This window comes from Mytilus trossulus, chromosome 10 (genome assembly GCF_036588685.1).
Source record: "Mytilus trossulus isolate FHL-02 chromosome 10, PNRI_Mtr1.1.1.hap1, whole genome shotgun sequence".
Classification (NCBI taxonomy): Eukaryota; Metazoa; Mollusca; class Bivalvia; order Mytilida; family Mytilidae; genus Mytilus; species Mytilus trossulus.
Genome location: NC_086382.1, coordinates 28150789 through 28168327, shown reverse-complemented (window position 1 = coordinate 28168327; position 17539 = coordinate 28150789). Strand labels below are relative to the sequence as shown.

Sequence of the window (17539 nt, the reverse complement as noted above, 5' to 3'; positions counted from 1 at the left end):
TGAACTTCTGTTACAAATTGTGCTGAAAATCTTTTAAGGTTATTGTTCTGAATACGAATTAATAAACATCTTTTTAAGCATTTAAATCAAATGTAACCAAAGTTTTTAAAAATGTTAATAATATAACGAATTTAATAAGACAACACAACAGAGACATTACCTGTATTTCCCCTCTGACTACAGTATACCAGAGCTATGTATATTCAGCTGTGTGTGCCTACTACAACTGAATAAAAGAATCCAAAAATATCTTCCCTACACAGCTCAATACATGATAGCCCAAAAGGTAACAGAAATTTAAAGTAATCAGATATTTATTTCCTTCAGTGGATTTTTACAAACCTAGTCTGTTTTATCTGAGAAAAATTACGTTTTCTATGGATTTCAATTTGAGGTAAAATATACTTTGATATTAAGTAATTAATGGGGAAAATAAATCATCTTACCCCTATTTTTTAACAATGGACTGGTCCAACTTCTCTTCACTTCAAAAATCAAGTACACAGGCAACAAGGGACATAATACAATCTTGAATCTTCTAGCATTTATCAACCTCTGTCAATTATGGGCTCGGCCCTGTAGGGCTGGTGTGTCAGATCAGCTAAAGTTTATAGTCTATTTCAGAAATCTTAAGTAATCTTCTTTGTACGACACAAAGGGAAATGAAAAGAAGAATTTAATTACCTTTGCCTGATAAGATTCTTATTTGAAATAGAACTTAGCAAGAAGATAAAAAGATGTTAATTTTTAAATTGGTCCAAATCAATTTAATTTAAATCTTCTAATGCTCTTCAAATTACAAATTCAATAAACAAAGGAAATCAATACCTCTTTAAAATATTTTTATATAAAAATTTCTTTTCACATTTCATTAACTTAATTTTTTCAATAAAATCTTTAAAATTTGAGCAAATTTTCTAAACAAGAGTCTAAAAGTGGAAAAGACTTAGAAAAACACATGAAACTCTGTATTGGTAGTAAGATAAACAACAGCTTTAACTTCAAGGGGAGAAAATCAATAGCAATTCAGTCAGCTTGGCGAATGTGTGGTGTTGTATGAATACCAGGCTTGGTTATCAGCTAACTGTGTAGTGTTCAATAATACTCTCTACACACTAACGCCATAGCTACAGTTTTAACAGAGAAACAAGCAAATTTCTGCCCCTACCACTGGAAATTGTCAACTCTTTTCAAGTGAAAGTAATTCTGGATAAAATTGTAGACAAAAATAATTACAACCTAATTGATTTGAAGTTCAATTGCAATTAATGAAGTTGACACTATTGATCTATGTAATTAAATTGCCTCAGGGAGAAATCTCTGTTTTCAATAATAGAAAATACTGAAGAAGCAACTTTATATCTTTAAGAGTATAATTCTAATCTTAAATTTCATGGTTTTCTTCCTTTTAACTAATTAAAGGAAACTGAACCAACTAACATGTCATTTAACATTTTAATACTCTTTCATAATTATGAAGCTGTATATCTAAAAGCCTTGACAATTTTTAGGTCATTTTTTTCTATATATCATCATGATTAAACTGATTATTAAAAAGATTTTACATTTAAGGTTATAGAATTTTCTCACTCACTCATTTATTTGATGTTTATACTTGTATTACATATAGTCAAATATTTTTTTACATAACATTTTTTTTTTATGTCAAACTATAGAATTCTGACATCTGACATAAAACAAACAAAGCATACATTTTTTTTAATTAATCTGCAAGTCTTTTTTTTGTGTACACTTTCCCATTCCCATAAAAATACACAAATATATGCAAATGGGTCAGTGATTTTTCATTCTCAGTAATGTAGAAAGGAGAATAAGTTTTCTATTTTTTGCATATCAGTATTGTTATTTTCTTCTAAAGTATCACTTTGTCTCACTTTTTTATAACTAGAAGAGATAGATAATGTAAAAATAAAGAGATGTGGTATAATTTCCAATGAGACATCTCTCCACAAGAGATCAAAGAATGAAAGTATTTACTATTAGTAAATGTGAAGTCAAAAATTAAAGAATATTTTGGATTTAAGTGGGTTTTGTTCATGCAACCTGTTAAGTAAAATGAGTCAGAGGCAGATTTAGAGCTTGATGGGGAATTAAGGTGCTCAGACCCCCTTTTATACGGAAAATTTGGTTGATTATAGAGGGAATCACTGAAACATAACTATAGGGGCCCCCACCCAAATTTCTGGATCTGCAACTGTCGAGTCCACTATTAGGGGATAATGATTCACTAGGTTTGATATTATTTGGACAGAATGTTGATCCTTTTGTAGAACTTGCTATTGGGTACTACTCCAGGAAACATTTCTAGTTCATCTTAAAAGGAAAACACATACTGGTGGCAGAACGTGTAAAAAAATTAATTAAAGAGTGTTTTCCCTCACCTTGGATTGTAAAGAAAATTATATAAAACCTAGTGTATGGGAGTTAGAATTGTATATAAGGATTTCTACATACATATGTAATATTCTGACAAGCATCATAAGACATTTCATCTTTTAAAAGGAAGAAAATTATTTATTTAATGATATTTCCCAACTGTTTTTTTTTTCTTTTTTTTTTTTACAAATACATCACATATTTTTGCTTGATTAACTTCTTTTCAAAATTGCCATTTAAGGGGAGATAATTCAGCTATTGTAACCATTGAAGCCGTTAGCCTGCGGAAATCCGCTGTTTACTGTGGCTTCAAGTGCCGGCTACTTCACTAACAAAAATATAATTCAAAAAGAAAAAAATATCTTTTTCAAATGTTTACTGGCAGCGGACAGACGTATTGTCGCAAAGTCACGGTCACGATCGATTAACAAGGATGAAAAGTCAGTGTTTACCTTGGGCTAAATATAGTTCACATGAAATCAGGTCACTGATTGGTTGTCTATTTAAAGTCAGAATGCATCGTTTCTTTTCAAAGATAACAGAAGAGACGTTATGGTGGTCATTGAACGATAACAATAGAGACGTTCTGATGGTCATTTACTCGTTGGTTATTTTCTTTCTTTATTAGGGACATCAGGATTTATTGTTTTTAAGGCAGGTATTTAGGGATCAGAACACACTTCCCCCCCCCCCCCCCCTCCCTAAAACGGATCATTTTGTTTTCTTCATGTCTCAAATAAACATGGAATACAGATGATGCCCCACTAAAATACAACATTTTAAAGGGACAAATCTCAAGAACAGTAAAAGTGATGCTACCCAAATTTGTACTTGATACCAGTATATGAATTTTCTATTAAAAAGCATCGGCATGAATTTTAATCTAGACCCACAATCTCCCTTTAAACGAAGTTTCATGAAATCAACTAAAGCTTTATTTGATATGCAATTTACAGCATGCATTTCAATAATTATATAATTTTAGTGACATCTTGAAAAATAATCTCGTCTCTTGGGAAATTTTAATGTCAAATTAGTACAAAGGATTATAAAATATACATAATCTCAGATTTCAATATTTGTTTTTTGTGTCAAACAAAAAAACAACGAATAACCTCAACTTTTTAATATTTATGTGAAATATAAATTTTATTGATGATGATCCATGGGAAAGATGAAATACCTGAGAATCCCAGAGATAAAATTAATAGCAACAACACTGTGTGCTGTAGGATATCCAAGTGTTGGTGTCAACAATTCACCTTTTGGAGTCTGATGGACTTTTGGTAATCTCATTGTTCGTTCACCAAAATGAAAATAATGTTACATTATCATTGTTTAGAACGTTTTATACCAATCACAACGTTTTGGTGTATACTTTTGAAAATATTTCCCAGAATGCATTAGATTCTGAAACGGCGAATTGAAATGCATCAGATGGAAATGGATTTTATGCAAATGAATATCAATACATTTGTCAACCTTTTTGGGGTTGAAAAAAAACCTGAGTCTTCAGCTGTTTGAGAATTGAGTTGATGTAAGATCTCTACACAACAGATCAGTCTTATACATGAACATGTGAACATGTATACCATTGCATAAGGATAATTTCTAACACAGCTTAAGTAACGAGTGGGGGAGCTATCCAAGTAGTTCATCTGAAGTGATTTACATTTAAAACTGAGTTTGCGACTTAAAACTGCTTGTAAGTCATGACAACGCTTGTTAAACTACAATCTTAAAATCAAATAAGATCGCCATTTTCCTTCTGAAGGTAGGTACATTGTAGATCACTTAGGGTACTCCTGCTTCTTCCACCATGAAAATTGGCTAACTTGATACAACCCACAGGGCTGAAAGTGGCTTTTAAACCAACAATATGCTAATGAGATGGTTTGCCCAAATCATTTTATCGATTAATCATTTGTCTCCAGGGAGAACTTGAGTTGATCATAATAGGCCAATACTTTTTATGGTAATAAATTCTTTTTCAGGTAATAATGAAAAACAACACAGGGGTGCTTCAACCATTTAAGGACACCGAAAGAACATGCTTCTGTGAATGGTCTGCTCTTTAAAATCTAGTGAACCAGCTGATAACAGATGCCACACCAGTTATTTTTAATGCCTCAGTTGTGAATGGTCTTATTTAAACAAAATCTGGATCCGTTCTGGTCAACTTTTTCGCAGAGAAACAGAAATATTGATTTTCTGTTGAATTCTAGTGGAACTTCTTAAACTCCATGTTACTAGCTGCTTTTAAAATTAAGAATTATTTACATATTTTTTTTACCTTTAAGTTCCTTGAAGCTGTCAACAGTGGGTGAGGAGACAATGTGCTAATTGTTATAGGTTATATTACTGTGGATTCATTTGTTTTTGTTGGTGTCAAATTTCATGGATTGCTACAAACTTCACTGGGGTAAAGCTGATGACTGTAACTGCATTCACGGTCATCCCAAGATGTTGGATGGAAAATTAGGCCAGTATTTGTATTGTCTATTTAAGTGTTTCTACATTATTTTCTTTACAAAGCATACATTGGTACGATGTAAATTTATAAAAGATTCACACAGAAATCGTAAATTACTACCGAGAAATATGTATTAAACAGGAAATTGGATTTGAAAATATCACTATTAAGATGACCATAAATCATAATCGAGATGACCGTAACTGGATCAGCCATTCATAACAAGGGTGACTGTAATTGGTTAAAAGATAACTGTAATTTGTAAAGGATGACCGTAACTTTTAAAGGATGGCCCTCTTTTCTAAGCAATATACATGAAGATGTGGTATGATTGCCAACGAGACAAATCTCCACAATAGACCAAAATGACACAGAAATAAACATCAATAGGTCAACGTACCGTCTTCAACAATGAACAAAGTCCATACCGCAGTGTCAGCAATAAAATGCCCCTATATAACAATGAGAAACAATTCAAACTAGAAAACCAACTACCTAATAAAGTTCTAATTCCGTTAGACATCCTTCTTCTACATTATCGCCACTGACTTTCAAATTTGAGGAACATCTTTTTAATGATATAGTTTGTTCTTCTAAATTCATATTTGGCTTATAACCTTTTCCTTACATTATTTTAAGTTTTGTAACTTCATCTCTGAAATGTAGACTAATATGCAGAATGACAAGTGCAATGGTAGTTGAAACGTTATAATGTCAATGGATGTACATGCTTTGGCATTTTTAACAAGGTTTATCTAATATATGACATTAATTGGAATCCAAGAAATAAAAAAAAATCTTTTGCCGTGTACTTGGAGGCTACATATGGTGAACTATGTATATTTTCTTCTACCTATAGGATAATGTTGTCTTATAAGTATTTTTTATACCACCACGATTTACTATTTGATGCAAAAAAACTAATACAAATACGGATATTTCTTAGAACTAAAGTCATCCTTAAATTGTTACGGTCATCTTTTATAAATTACGGTCATCTATTTACCAATCACGGTCATCCTTGTTATATGTTACGGTCATCTTAAAAATATTTTGAACGCGATTTACGGTCATCTTAGCATTATTTTCGAATCCAATTTCCTGTAACATACACATATCTCGGTAGTAATTTGCGATTTCCCTGTGAATCTTTTATAATTTTACATCTTACCAATGTATGCTTTGTAAAGAAAATAATGTAGAAACACTTAAAGGAGCACTAGCTACGATATATATAAAAAAATTAAGTATATATTTTTTTAGATTAATCATTAATTAAATTGGAATAATGAAATAATAATTTGCTTTTAGCAATCAATTTGCTTTAATTTTGTTGAAATAAGCGATTATACATAATTTTTGACTGATTCACTTGCAAGTGAAAACGTCATCATCATTCTAACCGGTATTCATATGAACTTAACTTAACCCCCTAGCTAGAGACTGACAACGCATGCATTGTACGTGAACTGGTTATTTAAAGAAAAAAATGTCAACAATGAAAGTGAAACTACGGTAAATCATTTGATTACTAATTCGATCCACATAAATTATTTCTTATACGGTTAAAAACAATGAGTAACTTATATTTTTAATCTATAAATTCAAATCAAACAGACCTGTAAAAATCCAATTGCACGTGCTGGTTTAACCTATTCATATCTTTATTTGTGTTTACATCGCTTATATGGTCATCTGAGGTCAAATCGATAGTTAATTAGATGGCGTCTGGATTTAAATACACACGAAACGAACCTACATATCATCTACCCCATGCTCTGTAAACTGTTTATTTTAAACGTTTGATAGATTGGATAAATGTTTTACATTGTTATTAATCAAATACGAGAATTTGAGTCAAATTGGTGACCATGAATTTGACAGCTAGTGCCCCTTTAAGGACAATACAAATACTGACCTAATTTTCCATCAGACATCTTGGGATGACCCTGAAAGCAGTTTAGGTCATCAGCTTTACCCAAGGCCCAGTGAAACCTGTATACTGCGGATTCATTTATCTTCATGGGTATTAATTTTTGTGGATTGCTAAAAACTTGCATATCGTGGATATTTGACTAAGTGGTTTTGCCAATTTCTGGTATCCAAGGAATATTAATGAATCCACAGTATTCAGGGATATTTGATTTAGTGGTTTTACCTATCACTGCATATATAAAGCCTATTGAAACTATGTTATTCCTTGGAACATTTAAATTTTAGTTCACCTGTTCCAAGAAAATTGGTATCCAACGAATAATAATGAATCCACAGTATACGTTTTGATAGCAGTAATGGGGAACCAGCAAACATGTTATTCTGATGGACAAAATTTTCTCATCTTGGATTTTGTTTTTCAGTATTTTTCAAAGAAAATGATGTTGTACCCTCACTGTCCCAGGCCAGAGGGAGGGTTGGGATCCTGCTTACATGTTTTACCCAGCCATATTCTGTGTATGTGCCTGTCCTAAAGTCAGGAGCATGTAATTCAGTGGTTGTCCTTTGTAGATGCGTTACATATTTGTTCATTCATTAATTTTTTTGTACATTAAATTAAGACATTAATTTTCTAGTTTGAATTGTTTTACATTTAATTTCGGGACCTTCTATAGCTTATTATGCAGTATGGGCTTTGCTCATTTTTGAAGGCCGTACAGTGACCTTTAGCTGTTAATTTCCATGTCATTTGGTCTTTTGTAGAGAGTTGTCCAATTGCAATCATACGTTGTTTTTTTTTATATCCAACAAATAACAATAATAAATTCACAGTCACCCATTTAATATCTTTCATATGGTCAGATTTACAAAAAAACTGGACTGCACTATCTTTTCTTAACTTAATGGTGTCTCTCTGACAATTTGATTATCATAATTTGTTGTTGTCTCAATGCAGAGGTGTACATAGTCAAAATAAAGATCTTGATTAAAACATAAGTCTGTTGGCTATATGAAATAGACAGTATATTTAATTTGGTTTTTAGAATCCAGAAATGCATCAAATGATGTAACAAATCATTTCTGCCCTCAACACTTTGATATACAAAGGCGTTCATTATCACTGAACTAGTATATATTTGTTTAGGGGCCAGCTGAAGGACACCTCTGGGGGCTGGAATTTCTTGTTACATTGAAGAAGACCTGTTGGTGACCTTCCACTGTTGTCTTTTCTATGGTTGGGTTGTTGTCTCTTTGATACATTCCCCATTTCCATTCTCAATTTTAAAGATGATGTTGAAAATAAAATTTCTGTTTGCATGCCTATAACTCTTTCTTTTGTTGGTACCAAAGTGACCGACAATGCCATGAGTCGTGGATTTGAATCCTAGCTGGTACAATAATTAATTTTGGAAGGCAAATCAAGATCATGCTCTCAGGTTACATAAAATAGAAAACAACAATACTATACCAACCTGATTTTTTACTTGTTCAAATTTAAGAAAGAGATTTAAATAAACTTACCCCTGACATTTCCATGTCTTCCCCATTTCTTTTACTTGTATTACTGTTGTTAGTTCCACTCCAACTTGAATTGCTCCCCTAAAAAAGAATACAACAGTTAGCATGGAATTTACCAAATGCTTTCATATATAAGAACATAAATGACTCATCTGAGTAGATGAACACAGCATTATTCAAATCAATTTGGTTAGCAGGGGTAAAAAAGTCTAGAAAATTGTTAGGTATTTTGACAACTTTTTTCATTTGTTGGCCCTAATTGAACATGTGAAAAAAAAAAGGAACAATTTTTTCAAGATGACTGTACAAATCATATTTTGAGATTTTAAAGAGCTTTCTATAGATCTATCCCATGTACGTTGATTTATTGATTGTTGGTCACTTAATGTCCAGTGACAAATATTTCGTGCATGTTCAGATCAAATGTTTTTTGTGGAACGTTATTTTTTTGACATCATGAAAAGAATGCTTGAATGATAACCTCAAACTGAGGCCATTTTCATATCAAATCATTGTTATAACTATTATATATTGCAGTAATGGTTATTGGCTATATAGCTATAAGGCATTGAATATGTAATCCAATCAGATAATATTTCAGATTTTTACGAAATTTTGTATGCATTCATATGATTTAAAACCTGTTGAGCTACATCTGAAGAGCTAGATAATGATACATGTTAGATTTATATTTCTTATAAGACACTATCAATTTAAAATTTATTGAATACATCTTCAAATGTAGAGTTGAAATAAAAAGAGACCAAATAATTAATTTAAATATATTATGGGCTTTACTCATTTTTGAAGGCAGTACAGTGTCCTCGAGTTGTTAATTTAGATGTCATTATTGTTTGGTCTCTTGTGGAGAGATGTCTCATGGCAATCATACTTCTTTTTTAAGTAATACTGGATTTGTTTTTGTAAGGAAGTTATCTTTTTTGCCAGAATACAATATCATCATTTAATGTGGTGATAAGTCTCTTATGATGGTTTGGTATCTTGGCAAAATACACCTTAAACAATTCCCCTTCTAAGTGAGAGGCCCTAACTTACAACTTTTAGAGGTAGTCTGTCAAGTAAACACACGTAATAAAACTTACTGCTGGACTAGGTTGTTGACTGATGGGTTGTTGAAGCCCTGAACTTGGTGGTGTCTGTGAGGTCTGTTGTCTGGATGGAGTTGGTGAAAGAGCTGGTGGTTGAGAGTTTGATGAGTCTGATGGTGCTGGTGATATTCTAGATGATGGTGGTGGTGGTGTGGGTCCCGATGGAGTATGCTGTCGAGATGGATTATGAGGCATATACGATTGAGAAGACGGAGGAAGATACTGTTGTGATGGCGTAGAACCATATTCGTATTGGTCGGAGGATGGTTGCTGATGACCATATTGTGGCCCCATCTACGCACAACAAAAACCTTATCAATTTGTTTCTTTCTTTTTTTTTGTTACTTAAAATTAATGTTTTTTGTTCATCTTATCCTGCCACTTATTCTACTTATGCTCAGATATGGCAAAGCTGGAGTATAATCATTATTTTATGTTAGTTGTCACAAGTTTTGTCACTACTGTATTAGAAATTGCAAACCCGTATGCTGGTAACGAGAGAATAAAAAATATACATGTACCTTGAGAATTATTTTTAATTATCGACAAAATAATCCTGTTACATTTAAAAGTCTGCTAAACAAGTCATTTGCAGAACTTTTAGAAATGCAAACTAAAATATCTATTTCCTTATTCCATAGATAAACTGAGACTGGTTCTAATTTTGGTTCTTGCACCTAATTTTCAATTAAAATTAACTAGTAAAAGCTTTAGTCCTCAATAGATACATGTTATTTGTTATTCTCTGTTGTCACAATAGCTTTGATACATTATCAAGACATATTAAATAGTACTTAGATGATCTACATGACAAATCAATAATACTGGTAAATAAAGTTCAGTCAATTCAAATTAACATACAAATTTCTATCAGATGAAGCTGTGTTTCTTTAAAAATACATGTCAAATAGAATTTATTCAAATCATGTGACAATTGTGTAAGTCTATTAATAGAAACGATCAGTTGACTTGCCAACCTAAATATTCACTACCTACCTGGTTATTGTAACCAGCATTCTGTCTGTTGGGTGTGCCTGCCATACCAAACCGCGAGTTGGGGGAAAACTGTCCTGGACTATACTGGTTAGGCATCATGGAATAGTTCGGAGAAAAACTTGACCTTTGTTGACCTGCATCAGGACCACCCTATAAAGAAGAAATCATGAATTGAAAGTAAACTCTATGTCTGCTGACATCACTACTTGAAATCAAATACAATATTTACTAGTTAAGACTCGGTACAAGATCTGTTGTTTTTTCTTAAAAATATACAAATTTCCTGCAACAAAGTAATAATTATTGGTGTCCAACCTTCATGTAACTAACTGGTTAACATCACTAAAAAGAAATGTCTGTCATCCAGATCAAACCAAAGTATTCCATGTCAATGGACACAAATGCCAAATTCAAGATTTTACAATATTCACAATGTCCAGTGGCTAGAATATCTAAAGTAATTACTTTTGTTAAGAGAATCGGATGAATTCTTTTCAAAAAATACAATGAAAGACAGAGATCATATTTTATTTGGAAGTGCCTTGCTGTTTGAACTTTTGGGGTTGAGTCCTTTTAAATTTGTTGTCAGTATATAATTGTGGGTTTTTTAATTTTTTGTTGGTTTTTAAGGACATAATCACGAATACTTTATCAATGTTACTAATTCATGTAATGAAGTCTACGTCAGATGATCCAAGTACCAAATATACTTATCCTATTACTCATAAAACGAATTCACTTGATTATAAAAGCTATTTGTTTAAGCTAGTTACTGTACCATGAAAATAAGGTCAAAGACAATGGAAAAATTGAAATTTTGTATCACAAGGCATTAAATTTAGGTATGAAGCATTCAGGTCTTCTACCTTCTGAAAGGTAAATCTTTGCAATTGACACTTGATAAGAACAAGCGAGACCAAAAAAGTAACACCCTTTTTTGTGGAAAGGGATATATATTACATATGCACTAATCTATCCTTAAATAAAAAAATCCCTGGTCTCCATCCCAACCAATAACAATGTAACAAGGTTGGAAAACTAACATGTCAATACAAAATAGCAAAATAAATTTACGAATAAAAGTTCCAGTAACTTTTATTCCATCAACCACATGCTTGCAAGGACATGGGTGGGCTTACACCATAGGCAAGGAAGAAAATCGCAATCTACATGAACAGTTGTACATGTATAATCAAATATTTAAATCTTATTTAAAATCTGTCTTCTCATATTAATGCCCAGTCATACATACTAGTACAAATTGCCATTAATGTGTACAGAACCATTTTATGACTTTTCTCCTTTTTCTTTAAGTAGTAAAATTTCATGTTGAATAGAAGAATGGACTAAATTTATGAGGAAAAACTACAATAGGAAAGCCCACTTACCCCTTGATAATTGTTTTTTATTTTTTTCAGATGCGGATGCCTATAGCTAGTTAAAAGCAGAACAGATTATTTTTCTTTTAGACTTTATAAATTTTAAAACAGAAGAATGAGAAGATGGATCTTACCAATAGATGAACTGGTTTCTTGTGTTATTGAATAGCAAAATTTACAAAGGATTAAGCTTTTACTATACTGTATACAAAGGGCATGTAATCTTATTGCCTTAATGTCATAATATATTGGATATGTTAACAAAGCCATTCATCAAAGTGGAACATATCAGTTTCTATTATCTTCAATGACAATAATCTCCCAAGGTATTTACACTGGAGTATGTTGACATCCTTCAATGGCCAATCAAAATTAGACAAAAGCACATGGCTAATCAGCATAATCTGTAGTGTCAAAGTTCATCCAGGTACAACAATAAAGTAATATTTACAAGTCAATCACGCAAGCTTTTAATTCATTTATGTAGACCTGATTTTTATAATTTATGTCTCATTATCATGTTTTCCCGTTCATCTTAGAAAGAAAAATTTAAGGTTTAAAATGTGTCAGTACCCTGTGTACTGGTGCTTTTCATGGTAAGCAGAATAGATTTAAACGTTTTTCTTCTTATAACTATTAAGTTTTTAATATATCACTGCAGAGAAATGCATCCTAAATTTGTGACCAGCATTGAAAAATAAAGACTAGGTTAATGGGATGTGAATAATTAATATATGTAATCTAAATTGTTTTTTCGTCTCCACTTAGTTATGAAATGAATCTTGGATACTAAACAACCCATGAAGAATAAAGAAGCGAATTATATAGCTTATTAATTATATATAAGGTATTATTGTGGTTAAGGTACAAATGTAAGTAGGTCGGGTATTTTCATTTTATTATATTTTTCCATGATTTAGAGTTGTGCCGTCAATCTTGACATAGTCTCAGTTGTCCATACCATGGGCCGAGATTACCCGTATTGTAAATGATTGGATAATTTCCCTTGGTTACTGGTTGGAAAAAAATTGGGGCGAAGTTTTTATGAACTACACGAGTTGCAAGTTTCCTTAAAACAGCTGTCATATTCAACACTGTGAACATTGGGATGTATCAGGCAATTGATTCAATTTATTGGCAAACCCTTACTTCACTTTTGACACAAGTTCTATTATTTTTTTATTTTTATGACAGATATAAAATGGCTTAGGGTCAGCGATATTGTTTGCCTTAAATTTATGGAGAATAAAGGCTTTTTCCCCTGGTGAAGAATCACAATTTGGAAAAAAATGGCTGAAAATTATTCCCAAAGAGACAACTTTTTCACAAATAGTACCTATATACATGTATACAGTCTCAGTAGTAATTGTGCATAAATGCAAACTGAAAAACACTAATTTATACATTTTTCATGCCTAATATGGTAGATTTGAGGGTCTATTTATGTATCATCACTGACAATAAGGGTTTTGTTTTAAAGCAGGGTTTGACTCTTGACAGGGGGTCGGTCGGTCTGCAAATTGAAGTTTCAGTCAAATATATGGTTTACTATTAATTTCCCAATTTGATAAAAATGATGCATATTTTCCCAATAAAAAAGGGTAGAGGTAGTTCTGATAAAGTCAACAATATCACTGACTGGGTCAGCGCTTAAAATAGGGTCGTTCCGGTAACCGTAAATAGATATATATTTATTTTTTAGTCTGCACCAAAAACTTTTTCAACTACTAGTCTGAAGACTAATCTAATCATAAAAAAAATAATTAAGAAAACTCTTGAAAGGGCCAACAAACAGTTTTTATTTAATATAATAATAGACTACAGGGAACTGTAGCAAAAAAAAAAAGTCTATTTTGGACACAGCTTTGTTCAGGGCCACCACCATGACTAGAAAATTATCTAATATCCGAAATTGCAAACTGTCCCAGTTAAGGGGATGGTTAAGGACTCAAGTCTTCACGCTTATCACGACACAAGGCTGATGGCCCAGGCTTGTAAAATTGCTATCGGACTTGTGAATTAAAAAAAATTATCATGAAGACTGACACTCAAAAACATATTTAACTCCACCACATTGTTTAAGAGTCTGTGAGTGTCCAAAGTCCGGAGCCTGAAATTCATGTCTGGCCCATTTAAAGCCAGCTATGATATTTTTGACATTCAATGTTGAAGGACATACTGTTGCCTACAATTGCTTATATCAACTTCATTTAAACTTGGATGGAAAGTTGTGTCATTGGCAATCATACCATATCTTATTATTTTTACATACATTATTATAATACATGTATGTAGTTTGTCATGAATTGAGGCAACTTCGGTTCAATTTTGCCAGAATGTATTTAAGAAGTTGCAGAATAAAAGACTGATATAAGATTTGGTTGAGACAAACTAAACTAAGAGAACTGAAGCCAATTTTTGGATGCTGTGGATTCATTTACTTTCGTTGGTACCAATTTTTGTGGATTGCAGAAAACTTTGTAATTTCATGGTTTTGCCAATGTCTGCATACAACCTGATAGAAAATTTGCAATTTGTTGAAAACTGAAATTTGAAAACCACCAAAACTTGGTATCCAAAGAATGGTAATGAATCCATAGTATATGGATGTACGTATAATGTATAGACGTTTTGCCAATGTCTGCATACAACCTGATAGAAAATTTGCAATTTGTTGAAAACTGAAATTTGAAAACCACCAAAACTTGGTATCCAAAGAATGGTAATGAATCCATAGTATATGGATGTACGTATAATGTATAGACGGACGAGGGTAAAACTTAATGCCCAATCCACTACGACAGAAAATGTAGAATGAATCATTGTGAGGTCCTTTTCTGCGAAACATGGATAGAGGATCTGTAATTTCATCAGATAATTGATACAGCAGAAACTTTGAAGTAGCTTCAGTGTATAAGAGTTCAGCGTATGCTTGCATTGTATCACGAAAATTTTCCTGAAAATACAGTTATGACAAACATTTCCTTGAATTTTTTTACCTCAAAGATGAAAATCATAAGACGATAATGTCACTCACTTCACCTGTCCTGGAGTTGCAACCCCTGATCATAATATTTTATTCAATTGAATTCATTGACATAATCAAGTGAAGTGCTTTACAACTTTAACAATCATCCTTTTACACAAGATTTACCAGCAAAAAAAAAATGTCAATTGAGGGAAAATCATTTGTCATTGGCAAAATCTTGGCAAAGCAATATATATACATGCATGTCATGTATTTACACAAATAAAATTCACATAATAGTCAAATCAAAAAGATGTGCAGAAGATTAATTTAAGTAAAAATCAGTTTAACACAGCAACAAACTCTTAAAATATCAGATTACAAAACTACCAGAAGAAAGTCTCAGAAAATTATGAATCCTGTTAAAGTCTTGTATAAAAATCAATAATATTTTAATGCATGAAATATCAAATTCCATAAAATTACTCATGCATACAGAAAGGTAAACAATTTCAAAGCATCTGTCAATAATAGATTTACTTTCATTTTCTTGGATGTCATTCAACAATTTAGGGGATTTCCAACATCTATGCTTTTATTATCTACACAAATGAAAATAGATTATCCCAGGACTGAGATTAATTGATTGCTTTATGGTCTTCCCAGCCAATCAGACAAAGGTCACAACAGTCTTGCCTCCAAATTCAAAATTGATTTTTCGTTCATGCTATAAAAATGCATGACCAATAAATCCTGGTAATAATGAATGCAATATTTCTTTCCATTTATGTTTTTATAATTGAGTATAGCTTATCAATAACCACTTGGAAGAAAAAGTAATTATGTAACTAGATTGATAAGATTATTTACAACTCTGGCGGGCAATACAAACATGATCAATAGATTAGTGTCACATGGCAGTTAATGACTTCCTTTAGTCAAAGTGAAAGTAGATAAAAACAACTTACCTGACCCCTGTAAGGAGTCCCTGGACCTGGTGGAAAACTGGCTGGTTGTCTATTTCCAGTCCAACCTTGCTGCATGTTGTATGGCGTCCCTTGCGCTGTCATTTCGGGTGCCACTTTCTGGTGATATTCACCATAATTATTTCCCTGCATTCTCCCCGGTGTGTTCGGTGTTTGCAGAAGCTGATTTAGTGTCGGTGTTGGTCCAGACTGCTGTGAAATGCTTTGTCCTGACAACATTGATCTTTGTCCTTGTGGATAGTTTTGTGGCATTACTGGGCCACCAGGACCCATTTGTGGCCTCATAGGCATCATGTTCGGTTTGCCTGGATGTCCACTCTTCATTCCAGGCTGCATATACTGAGCCTGAAAAGTATTTTGATTAATAATTTCTGAACTTCCTGCCATTCCGCCATGTTGATCGCCTGGGTTAAAGTTTTCACGATTATACGGATTGTACCCTTGCATTTGCCCTGGATGCATCATTGGGTTCATTCTTCCGTAGTTGTCAACCCCCATCATCTGTTCCCTAGATGATGGAGGATAGTTATTCATATCAACGTTCATGTTAGGCCCTTCAATTTGATTAAAATATTCGCCTTGTTCATTGCTCATGTTTTGTTGGCCTCCATCTTGAAACGAGTCCATTGTGTTTCCCCGTAAATTCTTCGGTGATTTGAGCTTTTTGCTCTTGCCTTGTCTAGTATGCCCTTTACCAGGGCCAGCATTTTCCATACTTCACTTACCGAAAAGTTCCTGACCCTCCGGTCGACTCCAGTTGCTTCAGTTTCCTGTCTTTGTTGTATACACAGAAGAGTTTCTTCAGCATAATTCTATTTACCCACCCTTCTAGAGCGAGAAATTGACCGTGACACCTATGAATAATCAACTCACATGTTTCGGGATACTTTTCTTGAATTGCGGTGCGTCCTAATATTGTCAATAAACACGCATGTATCGAACTGAAGCAGATTGTAATAGGGTAAATCTTAGTCAGATGGCAGCATGGTCTTATCAAACAGTGTATTATGTTGTTCTCTTCAATAAGCGGGAATATCGGACGAGAATAGCGATTCATACGCCTCTATAGGGATCGTGAAAATATTGGTTATGGGTGCTATGTATACTTTAAAAACAATAACAATCATTTCCTGTGTCAAAATATACAATTTGAACACGGAGCATGACTTCTATCAAATTCGGGAATTCTTTTGCGTAAATTGTCCACTGAGCGCAGATATACTAATATTGAGTTGTGAAGCGTCCGAGGCATTTCTTTACAACACGGCTTGTTCAATTAGCTAATAGTTTTACCTCCCACGTACTATTTCAAAAAAGAGACAATTTCATAATGAATTGACTTGATTTTTCATAAAATGTATTTCAAATCCGAATTCAAAATTCAAATAACATCTTTTACAGTTTATTCGAAGCGTTTCTATGTTGTATAAATTGTAGAAAACAAAAATTTGACCTTTACTCTGGGGAGATGAACAGAAGAGCATTTGATTGCCTGAAGGCTTTCTATTGACGTCAATCAGACGGGAAAATCTGATATTATTGAGCATGCAAATGTATCTGTTTTCATTTTTTCCTTGACAGTATTGGTGCATAGATCGCATGTAGCAGTTTATTGACTTTGAAAATTTCAAACTAAAGTTAAAATAACGAAGATAAAATAAATTGTCAGAATTTTCGAACAAAGAATAATTGGTGCAATTTTAGGAGATAAAATTCTATTTGCAATATTTAACCAGGCTGTTCCCGTTATAAAACGTCCACCCTCTGAAATTCTCAAA

General features: G+C 32.7%; 1 protein-coding gene across 9 annotated transcripts in view; it reads right to left on the bottom strand.

The window, feature by feature from the left end:
- The window catches only part of LOC134687154 (trithorax group protein osa-like), a 49768-nt gene extending 32765 nt beyond the window's left edge, over nt 1-17003 (bottom strand). For 2 of the 9 annotated variants that reach the window (XM_063547180.1, XM_063547181.1), the window contains exons 1-4: nt 15744-17002; nt 10429-10578; nt 9427-9726; nt 8327-8404 (exon numbers count right to left, since the gene is read on the bottom strand). In XM_063547180.1, coding sequence (XP_063403250.1) covers nt 8327-8404; nt 9427-9726; nt 10429-10578; nt 15744-16475 — 1260 coding nt within the window. In that variant the 5' untranslated portion in view covers nt 16476-17002. Of the gene's footprint in view, nt 1-160; nt 282-446; nt 573-8326; nt 8405-9426; nt 9727-10428; nt 10579-15743 lie in introns of those variants that run through there. The other 7 variants (XM_063547183.1, XM_063547179.1, XM_063547182.1 and 4 more) reach the window with 7 other exon arrangements.
- Between the last annotated feature and the right edge of the window lie 536 nt (nt 17004-17539).